The sequence below is a fragment of the Cajanus cajan genome, chromosome 2 (assembly GCF_000230855.2).
Source record: "Cajanus cajan strain Asha chromosome 2, NIPB_CcT2T_4, whole genome shotgun sequence".
Lineage (NCBI taxonomy): Eukaryota > Viridiplantae > Streptophyta > Magnoliopsida > Fabales > Fabaceae > Cajanus > Cajanus cajan.
In genome coordinates this window covers 42,957,087-42,970,233 of record NC_138518.1, presented here as the reverse complement: position 1 = coordinate 42,970,233, position 13,147 = coordinate 42,957,087, and the positions used below count along the sequence as shown (strand labels likewise).

The 13,147-nt window shown below is 30.8% G+C and overlaps 1 protein-coding gene across 6 annotated transcripts; it reads left to right on the top strand.

Annotated features, from left to right (window-relative positions):
* Positions 1–464: 464 nt before the first annotated feature.
* Positions 465–8,149, top strand: LOC114915205 (putative disease resistance protein At4g19050). Of its 6 annotated transcripts, XM_083068237.1 has the most exons (7): positions 1,093–1,212; positions 1,356–1,433; positions 1,867–3,611; positions 4,260–4,548; positions 5,061–6,338; positions 6,835–7,585; positions 7,809–8,149. In XM_083068237.1, the coding sequence occupies exons 4-7, from the start codon at positions 4,444–4,446 to the stop codon at positions 7,826–7,828; spliced, it is 2,154 nt and encodes a 717-aa protein (XP_082924363.1). In that variant the 5' UTR covers positions 1,093–1,212; positions 1,356–1,433; positions 1,867–3,611; positions 4,260–4,443; the 3' UTR covers positions 7,829–8,149. The 6 variants fall into 6 exon arrangements, with proteins under 6 accessions (XP_082924367.1, XP_082924366.1, XP_082924362.1 ...); XM_083068238.1 differs by lacking the exon at positions 1,867–3,611; XM_083068240.1 differs by lacking the exons at positions 1,356–1,433; positions 1,867–3,611 and having other exon boundaries at positions 1,079–1,212; positions 6,835–7,302.
* Positions 8,150–13,147: the final 4,998 nt, after the last annotated feature.

Here is a 13,147-nt window from a genome sequence, read left to right as displayed (position 1 = left end):
ATATAATTTTAATAAACATGATACTAATAGATTAATAAATGCTTTTATGTTACTCATTGATAAGATCCTTATTAAGGATTCATTTGGACAAATCACTTATTTAAGATTTTATTTAATAATCTCTTATATATAATAAAAAATTTATTGTTATAAGTAATTAAAATTTAATAAGTTGTTATATTTAGATACATATATTAACAAACACTTATACAATTTTAAAGTGTTTAGATATATTATTATTTAAGCATTTATAAGATGTTATTTTATTTTAAAAATTTAAAAATTATAAACCAAAATTTTGACTAAAAATTACATAAAAAGGCTTTAAATGTTATCACTACAATATTACCTTATTTTGAATTTTTTTATCCCTCTAAAATTGAAACTATTGTTTTTATCTCTATTTTTGTGTGATCATTTTTAACCATTTTTTTCTATTAAAGATTAATTGAACATCTTATTATGTGTTACATATGACTATTAATGATATCATGTTAGTGTTTGACACATCTAAAATTTCATTTAGATCCTTAAAATAATTTTTAATCATTTGTCTTAAACTAACTATTATGGACCCAAAAAAGCAACTTTAAATTTTATAGCAATAAAAATTAAAGAAAAATATTTTATAGTGATAAAATAAAAATTTATTTATTTATTAGGGTAAAAAAATATTTAAAAATTTTAGAAAGATGAAAAATAAATTTATTTTTACAATTATGAAAATTAAAACTCCTAATTCTACAAAGATTAACAACGTTTTTTAGTAAAAAAAATATAAAGGTGTTAAATAATTTATAAAAATAACATTACACATCACAATAATATTAAAATAATAATAAAAATCATTAGTTATAATTCACCTAATTTTAGTTTATATAAAGTTAGTCAAAAAATATGAAAAATGAATAACAATGATTAAAAATGAAGAATTCCAAATTCAAAAATAAAAATTTAAGTCTATATATTTTATAAAATCACATAAAATAAAGTAAGTAGAAGTTTGTTTTAGGAGAGAGAAGTTTCTTGGATTTGAAGCAAAGATTCAGAAATATATAGCATACATTGATACATTGTTTTGCAGTTTACATTCAACACTTATGGCACCTCTTCGATCTGAAGGCATAGACGCTTTGGCGTCGTCATATATAGAAAGAGCATATCTAAGAATGCGAAATTCTGAAGACAGTGACCCTTTCCCGGTTTTCCGAGGTGAGAATTCTTGAACCAGTATGTTGTTTTAGAATATTTATTGACTAAATCTATTAATATGCATTCAACACTTATGGCACCTGTCTTTTCACCTCCGAGTGAAATACAAAATTCTGAAGACAGAGCTTTCTTGTCATTTATAGAAAAAACACGTCTAATAATACCTCATTATACTGGAGTCGTCGTAAACCCTTTCCCTTCCGAACCATTTCTAGAAAGAGGTGAGAATTCTTGAACCAGTATGTTGTTTTAGAATATTTATTGACTAAATCTATTAATTAATATGCATTCTGCCGCTCAAAGATACTTTGGTAGCCTCCCTCCTTTCTCTGTCGATTCATGCTTGGTGTGATCGAGGACTGTTTCTAACAAACTTTAAATTTAAGCCAAATTTTTTATTTAAAATTAATTTACTCTTGTTTAATTAAATAATTTTTATTTTTATTTTTATTAGTAAAATTGTTAATTAAATTTAATATGTAAGAAATTTTTTATTTATGATAATATTATGTGTGTGTATGTATAAATTTTATATTATTGTATAATTTATGTGTTAACAAAACAATTATAATAAAATATTAAAATATATTACTTTATAATTGTTTTTAAAAATTATATATATATATATATATATATATATATAACTTGGAGCAGGGCCTAAGGCGATAGTCTCATTAGTCTTGTCTTAATCACAACCCTAATGCGATGTGAGCATCCACAAGCACCAAGACACACAATACAGAACAAAGAAGACAATCCTGCAAACAAAAGTTTAGAATAAAAGTGCTTTAGTCACAAAAAGGATTTTTATATGAGTAATAATATTTTTCAATAAAAATATTTACACATTTGATTCCTTAACGGTGATTTTTTTTTTCCTTTCTTTCTTGTATTTTTTTTTCTATTTTTTCTTTTGCTTGATTATGTCTCTTTTTTAAATTATATTTTTCTAGTTATTATGATGTAAAATTTAAAAAGAAAATTTATTTTACAATTTCTATAAATTATTTTTTTAATATTTTTTCCTTATTAAAGATTGTGGGTATATGTGTTTATTATTATTGAATAATGAGAAGAGAAGTTAAAAAATTGCTATTTCTGACATTTTGAATTCTGTGATTATCGATAATTTTATTGATAATAGTGAAGTAACTTTGATATAATTATAGGGTAATATTATTATGTGATAATTTTATTGATAATGGTGAAATAACTTTGATATAGATTATAGGGTAATATCATTATGTTTCTTGTGATAATTAATAATAAGTAAGAAGGATCAAATTAATATTTATTCATCTTACCACGACTATATATAGTTTAAAGTTTCTACACATATATTAAAGACAATAATATATTACGAGTGACAAAAAGGGTCAATTCACCTAAAATAGGGTGAGCTAGGTTGGCCTATCAAAGAAAACAAGTTAAAAAATGTATTCCAACCCATTTAACAATGAGTTGGCAGGTTAACTTAATTTAGTGAGTTGGTTAGTTAGAATTGATGAGTTGATAGGTTGATCCACCTTTAACATACCTCAATTTAAAAATAAATCTCAATTAAAGTTTTTCAGTATGCATTATGAGTTCAACCTATAATTTTATTATTATTTGTGAAATTAATTAGCAAGGTTATACTTTTTCATACAAAAAAATAATAATATATATTTCTATTAAAATCAGACACTATACATGAAAATGTACTAGTAAAATACATGTGATTAAAATAATTATTTCTATTTCATATAAAATGAGAATAATTACATAGAAAGAGAAGTTTATGCTATAAAATAAAAACACTAATCCAACATAAATTCACTATAAATTTATCTTTTAAAAACACAAGATAAAATAACGTGGATTTACGAGTTGACATATTACCTTGATGGATTGGGTGAGTTGGTAGATTTATTTTCTCAACCCAACCCACAAAAATAAGCAGATCGACCTACCAGTTTCAACCCTTATTATTATCTCTATAATAAAGGTATCACTTTTTGATATATTTTTTTTACCAAAATAGTCTATGCTCTAATTTTTTTAGTTGTGGTTGTTGAATAATATATGAGATTACAAATTAAGAAAAATATATTAATATTACATTAGAAAGTGAGAATATCACTCATTTTGAGATATTTTCAAATGCTAAAATTATAGTTATTGTGGATGGAGGGAATACATCATTATATATTTTTATAAAACCAACTAAAATAATAACTACCTATATTAGTATGCATAATTTAATTATAAGTGTCTTATAATAAGAACATGAGTTAATATTAATTTTAGCATTCCTACATTCACAAATAAATTTGACTAATCTTGGAATTGACTCCTATTCTTGAAGCGGGTCTTAGTCACAGATTATTGAGATCTTTAATTCATAAGTTCCAACGAAGGTATGTTTCTTCAAGCTCGGCCCAACATGTTAATAAGTAATTTTTTTATCATTATTTAAAAGCTATTTTACATTTTTTTTGAATTTCAATTAAAAAATGGTACTAAAATGAATATAAGGATTAATTTCTATAAAAGTAGTATAATTTATATATAAATTGAAAAAAATAATTGAGATAAGATCGTAAGAATATCATGTTAATTTGGTTCCTCTAAAAAAAATATTTTATAGTTTTAATTATTTTGTATAAATATTAAATTAATTTATTTTATTATATTCATATCATATTATAAAATATTTTAAAATATGAAATCACTTTAAGAAAATTATTTGAATTTCAATAAATAAGATTTTGAAAAAAAAAATATTGTCTTAATTTTATAATAGTGATCGATGATGAATTTTTTCTCTAATTTAAAAATTTTAGAAATTACTAAAAAAAAAATAGTGTCTCATTAGAAATATTAAATATATTAAAAATTAATTTATTAAATTTATATAATATATATTTATAAAGTACACTGCAAAATAGTGATTGGATTAGTTATCATTAGATGATGAAAATTCTTAATTATTAATATTTAAATAAATAAAAATAAAACAAAAAAAAAATATGTCTTAGTCCTAAAATTTATTAGACATTGTCCAGGGTGCGATTGTCGCCACTTAAAGAAGTGAAAGAAGCCACAATTCCTATCAAATTTTCTGAAATAAATAACCTGCATTTTGAGGACTTGCCAAACTTAAGGAGTATATCTTCTGGTGACACTGTGGAATTGCCATCTTTGGAGCATGTGATTGTGAACCATTGCCCCATCTTAAAGAAGTTTGGTATGGGAACAATAAAACACTCACAGTTAAAGTCACTCATCTTAGACGCTCAAGTTCAAGTTGAAGACGACATTGATACAAAGATTGCCCATATTTTTGAATTCTTGGTTAGTTTTCCTCTCCTAAAACACTATTTGTTAAGTAATGAAAAACACAAATTTAGTCATAAGTACACAAAATAGAATTCACACTTAATTATAAATTTCGTTGCTTTTAGTCTGAATTATGTATAATTTTGATTAAATAATTTTTTTAGTGAATTAAATATGCTCCTTTGTATTTAACATTAAGAAAATTTGATTTTAATTATTTTTCTTCTACTTAATTAAATACTCAAATTCCGCTTTTCTTTCAAAATATTGAAATCCTTTTACTTAAAATTTATCAACCTTAGAACATCAAATTTAACCCAAATTAATAAAAAAAATAGTTCGAAGTGATTCTTCTTGGAATATGTTTTTACAATCTACAAATATTTTAGAGTAAAAGGCAAAAAAAAAGTGTAATTAAGTAAAAATAATAAATATTATTAATATCTATATTTTGATGAAACTATATATGAATTAAAAAATATAAAAGTTAAGTGAAGATTATAACAAGAACATGCACAATCTTACAGGATTTATTCTCAACAATTATCGAGTACAATATTGGTGATTTTGAGGAATTAAGCAAGGTAATAGATAATATTCAACCTTCACATTTCACCAACTTGATATCATTCTCAGCAAAAAGTTGCGATGAAAGGATAAATAAATTTCTATCTCTTTTGATTAAGAGATCAAAAAAGCTTCAAGTTATCATCATTGAGCAATGCAAAACATTGAAACATTTGTTTGACCTCGAGGAACTTATGCCCAATGAGAATGGATTTGGTAAATACTTCACACAAATAAAGAAGTTGGAATTAATAGAACTACATCAGCTAGCACGCATATGGAACAAAGATCCAACTGGAATTTTTGGCCTAGAAAATCTTCAAATTATACACATCAAAAGTTGCTCCTCTCTGAAATATTTATTCACTCCTTCTGCAGCTGAGAAACTTTCCCAATTAAATGAATTAAAGTTAGAGGGGTGTCAAATGTTAGAGACCGTTGTTGACAATGGTAGCACTAAAACAATTAAGTTCCCAACATTGAGCAAGGTGGAGTTCAAGTCCCTCTCAAGCTTGATCAGGTTTTACCACCATGTAGAATTCCCAAGGTTGAAAACTCTAATGATAGAAAAATGCCCTATGTTGGAAGAATTCACATCTGGTTTTGCAACAACAGATGAATCATTCACAATTGAAGGGGAGTCTTTCTCTGAGTTGAATGAAGTCAAGATAGATAGTTGTGGCAAGTTGATTTGTGTTGTTTCTTCTAGGACATTACAAGAGTTGGGGAATTTGAAGAAACTCATTATTAGTCATTGTAATGCATTGAAAATGATATTCAACATTCATGGAGAAATATCTTATTCCAATACAGAGCTGCTACAACATCTTGATGAATTGATTTTGACTAATCTACCCAAATTAACTCACATCATCAACAAGAAAGTTGTTAGGTTCTGTCAAAAGATGCAAATCTTACGAGTGAGCCAATGTGAGTCCATTGATTGGTTACCAATATCTCTAATGCTAAGACATATGGAAATCTCTAATTGTGAGGCCTTGGAAAAAATCTTGATGTTCGATAAAGAAGAAGGAAAGGCTACATTTTCTCAATTGAAGTTTATTTTCATTGAAAACCTAATAAACCTCTCGATTGTCTTTCATTTTGCATCTGAATTTCCATCCTTAGAAATATTGAAAATAAAAAATTGCCCCACTCTAATGACTTTTGTTGAAGTGTCCAATGAGCTGAAAGATCTTCAAGAATCTTGTGTGTCAAGCTATTTCTTTCCAAATTCTGTAAGTTTCGATTTAAAATTTTTGATATTTATAAGCATGTGTTTGTATATGATAAATATGTAGGGAATATATATAGTGAAAATAAATTCTACATCAAAATAAAAAGAAAATAACATTAATCATTCAATTTTATCATGAATAGCCAAGATTTAAAAAAAACAAATAAGTCATGTGATGTTTTTAAGTGACCATCTTGATTTTTCGCACGTGATTATATAACTAAAATATACTTTCTCAGTTGATAAATCTCCCCAACACACACCTATGTGAATATGTGTTTGTCTCTCTCTATATATATATATTATTTATATTAGTTTTATTTAATATTTGTACAAATGATGGATTGGAAGTATGAATTTGAGTGATATATTTCAATGGCATGAAATAGTGCAATATTGTCCACTTTTATTAGTTTTATTATATACACAAACTATATTTTAAAGTATTGTATTCATATTTGTTCTTAAGCATTGAAATAATTATTTGTTTCTTGCAGTTGTCATTGGATAAATTAAAGGAACTTTATATAATAAATAAGGATGTTGAGAAGCTCTTGCACTACAATAGCCCTTCCAAATCATTTTGTGAATTGGAAAATTTGACATTGAGCAACAACAAAGTGTTGAGCTCCATCTCTTCTAGCATGATCAGGCAATTCATCAACTTGAAAAAATTGACTTTAGACAAATGTGAGTTATTGATTGAGGTATTTAACCTCGAAGATGACAAACTAGATTATAATATCCAAGAAATGCTTCCTCAACTCAAGGCATTAACATTGAGTAACTTAAGCAGATTGAAATGTTTATGGAACAAGGAACCTGAAGTTCCATTTTTCACCAATTTGGTGTCTCTTTACATTGTCTACTGTGGTATTCTCAAAAGTTTATTCTCACTTTCTTCTGTTAAAAATCTTGGAAACCTCAAATTACTCAAATTGCAGAGCTGTGAGAAAATTGAAGAGGTAATATCCAATGCAAAACATGAAAATGTGTCTACCATTTTCCCTTCAATGGAATGTCTTGTACTCAAAGATCTTCCAAAGTTAGTTAACTTTTATCAGCAAAATGAAACTCTGAATTGGCCTAACTTACAAATAGTGAGGGCAATAAATATTCCAAGTATGGAAACATTTTCAACTGGTAATCTCAACACGCCATTGTTGAGATCAGTTCATATAACATTTACTAAGAAAATTTGGCTTGGAAGTTTGAATAATACCATATCATATATGTACAACAATCCAGGTATGTAAATTCTAATAATATTTAAAAAATATCTCCTATAAAACACATTGATGGGGGCATATTTGTACATCATTTTTTGCATTGTTTTGTTCTCATTGGCTTTTATGAGTGTTTTAAATTGGTAATTTGGTTGTGATTCACTTTAGTGGCTTTAAATGTTTTAAATTCTAATTTCTAGTTAATTTTCATAATTTTCCCCTCCTTGACAAATTGTCTTTCACAGATCATATGTTGAGCCTCTAAAGTTGAAATTTGATAATCTTGCTGTCATTGGAAGGCTAAGATAAAGATCTACAAAAGTGTCACTCACAAGCCAAAGCTAGTTCTAACGGTTTAAGGCCCCAAAATGCATTTCAAGTTTCTACCTCTACACTTGAGTGGGAATTCTCATTAAGAGTAAAACTTAGAAGTTTAAACATATGTAATTAGTGGGTTGGGTTTGTAATTAACTGGATTTAGGTTCAATAACTTCAATGTCTATAAATAAGTGTTAATAGCTTGAGTTGTAGACTTAATCCTCATTTTTTAGATTTTACACTTGTTTCTCGTGTAAGTTTCTCTCAATTCTCTTTCTTTCTCTCTCCCTATCTCTTTTTCAAATTTCTCTCATATTTTCTTTTTGATTTTGCTGCAATACTTTGATGGAAATACTTAGCTAATCTACTTAATCAATTCAAGGCTTCAAGGTTTTTGATAAAATTTTCATTTTAATTATGATTTAATTTTTCTATACAAATTCGTTATCTTTTTCTCTTCTTTTATAGATCTAATCTCATGATTTGTAATTATGAATTACATTTTTTGATCTAGATTTCAAGTAGATTGATGTCAATTATGTGACACTCTCTACCCCTCATATATAAATTCAAGAATATAATACTAGTTTTCTTAAATACTTTGTTTTTAAATGGAAACTTAAGGATAAAGGTATCACATTCAAACCTCCAAAATAACAAGACTAAAACTAAAGTAAATTACATAGAATATCAACTAATATAGAAACATCTTCTAAGGAAAGAAACTTAAGTTCAAAACACAATAAGAATGGAAAAATAGTTCTTAACTAATGCCCTAATGTTATTTCCTATCATAGCATTTCAAGCATAAAACTTAAACTAATCCATAATTAAACTCACCTATACATACACAACAAAACAAAACATCGAAAGAAAAGAAGAGTGAGAATTACTCTAGCTACTAGTGTAGGAAATGATGAAATAGTCACACATATATAACTATGCATATAAAACAACCACAAATATCATTTATCATATTTCTAATTCTTAATAATCTAGGCACACTAAACAACATACTTAATCACATGAAACAAGGTTTGTTCCACTCATCTCAATATCCATCCAATTCATAATTAAAAAGCAATGAATATGCTATGATCATGCAATGGACAAGACTCTCCTAGAACTATATGTGTGTGGCATCGGTAAAATCACTTTATCCTTGATTGAAGTTTAAATAGCCTAGGAGATTATGTTGGGCCAAGCCATCACAACACTATACACTAGGTGATAATACACTAGTGTCATGTTAGAATAACTAGATTGGCCAAGTTTCACCCCCCACACATAATGTGGCAAGATTGGAGCTCCCAAGCCTAACTATCTCCAAGGTCATGAATCCTGAAGCTTTTACACAAGGCGATCTTCCCTAGTAGCATATTTCACACCCATCACAAAACACATGATGCAAATGATGTATGTCATACAGACTCTATATAGGTCACATAATTCACATTTATACAGTTTTAGATTACATGAGCCACATCACTACTAGACCATTCACCTATACTTTCACACTACTAAAATATACTTAGGCATAGTCACACAATCACTTACACTTTTGTCACATATCACATATTTCACAATTTTTGGGACTTATGTTGGCATCACATACTTTCTCAATTTTCCACACTATACATATAATTTGCTTATCTCAATCAATTAATTCACATGTTTTATTAATCAAGGATAATCTCATTAATTAATCAATTACACATTTTTCAGTTGTAGGCACATGACAACACCTAATGTAACGACCCGCCATGGTCTTTACACTTAGTGGAATCGCACTAATACTAATGAACTAAGAGAAATATTAAGTTGGATAATTCATACATATAGGTATAGATAAGAATAAAACTAACTAAATTCCTTAAATACAAAATAAAATGCTATATATGTACAGTCATCCAAAAAATAATATTTCCTAGTGTCGGTCAAGCAGACAAAATCGTTACCCAAAATGGTAACCCTAACACGAGGATCAAACTCCCCGTCTCGCAGCGGTCACCTCAACTCTAAGCTAGCCCTAACCTGCTCCCATACCAAGTATGATCATCGCAGTTCCACCATATGGAAACAGGAGGGTAAGCTAGAATTCACAAATCAATTATACAAGTATTGAACAATAATCTATACTACACAATCGTATTCATAGAGTCACACCATACACTCTATCCAATACTACTCATGCATAAAATACAATCCACCAATCATGAAGTCAAACGCCACACTTCCTCATATTAATAATCATGCAATAAATGCATCTCATGACAGATATCAATGCATATAAATCATCTAATGCATCGTCACGCATACACCTAGGAGATCTCCATAACAATAGAGTTGTATAAGTGACATTCCATCCTACCGAAATCACCCCAACTGTTTTCATGCCCAATGCGCCCGCTCGGTCACAGCTAAACAAGATATAATCCTCACTCAAGTTTACTCGGATGATGTCACTTACACAATTGGAAGTCCAGATCCACCGTCAGGTATAGCACAACTGGGTACGGGCTTACCACGACCTTGGCATGCATAACCAAGTCAATAGTGGAGTTCGCCCACCGACTATCCGCAAGGATCCACGCACCTTCCCGAGTACTTGGTTAAGGGAATAACCCTCGACCTCATACCTTGCTCCAACACTAGCTAAGGACTTAGAGGAGACTCACCCAACCCAGTGGCCTATCTGAGCACCACTCTCCCAAATCCAGTGGGCTCCCTGAGCACCACTCTCATATTAGTGGCCTATCCAAGCATCACTCTCAAGAGACTCTATGTGAGCTCTTCCAGTTCGAAAATATTTTTCCTCTCCTCAAGTCCTAGGCTAGACTCATGCCATAGGCATCACATGCAATCATGCATCATACATCATAATGGTCTGCCCACCATCATGATCAACAATCATACACATGTCATAAAACATCACATGCAATAATGCATCATACATCATAAATGATCTACCCATTAGTATGATCAATAAACATACTTATATGAACACATATACACATGTCATATCATATTCAAACATTCATACGTATCATCACAAAGCATACATATGAATCATACCTCACCATACATCATATATCATACATACATGATCTAAAACTTCGACTTTAAACATGCATAAGCATCATTTTATTCATAAACATGTTCACGCTCGGCGCAACCTGAGCTCGCCGAGCCTAATCCCAACCTGAGAGTCCTAAAACTCATCCACACCCGACGCTTTCAACTCACGCTCGGTGTCCTTGAGACAAAGACTCCTAAGAGTCTCCACGCCTGACCCAACATCCAACCCGAGAGCCCTAAGCTCTTCCATGCCTGGCGCGCTCAACCTAGGCCCGACCTAAATCTTAGTCAGAGAGTTCAAAACTCTCATCCAAACTAACAAATTCAGCCACATGCAAACACAAAACATAATGCATAGACTCCATACAACTTAAAACAAATTTAAATCTTACATGCATCCAACCTATGCATCACAATCATCAAAATCCTCCTTTTTCTCAAAACCCCAAAAATAAGATTTTCTTCAATCCATCTATGAATTCTTAACATTCATACATCAATTGAGTTTCTAAACTCACACGCAACCTAACAACAAACAATTCTAGCTCCCCTCACCTGAAAATGTGCTCAAAAATAGTCAACAACTGTGGCGAAATAGAATTCCCTTCCAAGGCTCAACCCGGAACTTTAATCCTCCCAAAGCAAGCTTTCTAATCTGAATTTCAAGAAAAGAAAGAAGGAGTGAGTGATCTAGAGGAAAAAAAGAGTTAAACAGAGAAATTTGGGAGAGAAAGGAGCTCACTGACCTAGAGACCTTCTCTCTAAAACTTCTCTCTAAAAACTCACATTTTCTTGAAGGCCCCTAACCCCTATTTATAGATTTTTTGGACTGCCCAGAACGGCCCGTACCGAGTTCAGAACTGCCCGTTCGGAACTCCCAAATCACGCACAAAACCCACACCCATAACAGCCTGTTCTGAAATCAGAATGGCTCATTTCGGGACTCACCCGGAATGGCCCGTTCTCCCTCCAGAATGGCCTGTTCTCCTTCCGGAACGACCCGTTCTCCTTCTGGAACGGCCCATTCCCAATCAGTAGTTTGGAACGGCCCGTTCTGCCTACTGAAATTTTTTTTACGTTACAATACTCCCCAACAAACAGGAATTTTCTTCCCCGAAAATAGGTCTACCTGAAAAGAGGGATGGATACTGTTCCTTGAACTGACTCTGCACCTCACATGTAACCTCACCAGTAGCTGCATCCCAAATGATCCTTACCAAGCTAATGGACTTGCCACGAAGCTTCTTCAACTTGTGATTAATCACAACTACTAGTCTCTTTTCATAGGTCAAGTTCTCTCTAACTTGCACCCATCCATCTCTACCACTTAACTCGGGTTTCTGATGTGGTTCCTCAACTGTGAAAAGTGAAACACAAGCTCTCCCTCTTCAAATTCTAGAGGTCTCCTCCTCCTATCAGCATAGGACTTTTATCAACTCTGGGTAGCCCTCAACCTTTCCTTAATCTATCTCACCATCTCAGTAGTCTAAAGAACTAACTCTGGACCAACCACTACTGACTCACCCTCCTAGTACCAACATAATGGAGTCTTACACCTCCTGCCATACAAAGCCTCAAAAGATGCCATGCCAATACTCGAGTGATAACTGTTATTATAAGTGAACTCTACCAATGGTAACACCTCCTCCCAACTACCCAGATGATCCAACACACAAGCTCTCAAGAGATTCTCCAATGACTGAATTGTCCTCTCCGACTGACCATCAGCGGAGCTCAACCTCAACCTCGTCCCCAAAGCCTGATGCAGAGCTTGCCAACCTGGAAGTAAACCTTGGATCTCTGTCAAAAATAATACTGGAAGGCACTCCATGCAACCGTACTATCTCTCTAATATACAACTGTGCAAGCCTCTCCAAGGACCACCTCTTGACAGGAAGAAAGTGCACACACTTTGTCAACCTATCAACCACCTCATAGGAAAGTGCCTGCAAGCTTCAACAACAAGTTTAGGTCAACTTGTTCTTTGGCCGATAGATATTCCATTGGTAGGGTGTCGTAACGCCAAGGGACACATGTCTAATAAAATGGAAACAATTCATTATCGCTCTCATCACAAAAGAACTGTCTTCTAGTTAGCCTAATGGTTATTCTAAAGAATTTGACTTTAAAATTATTTTATGAAGTAAAACTATCAAGTAGTTTCCGCTTTGACACCCTAATTAGCGAC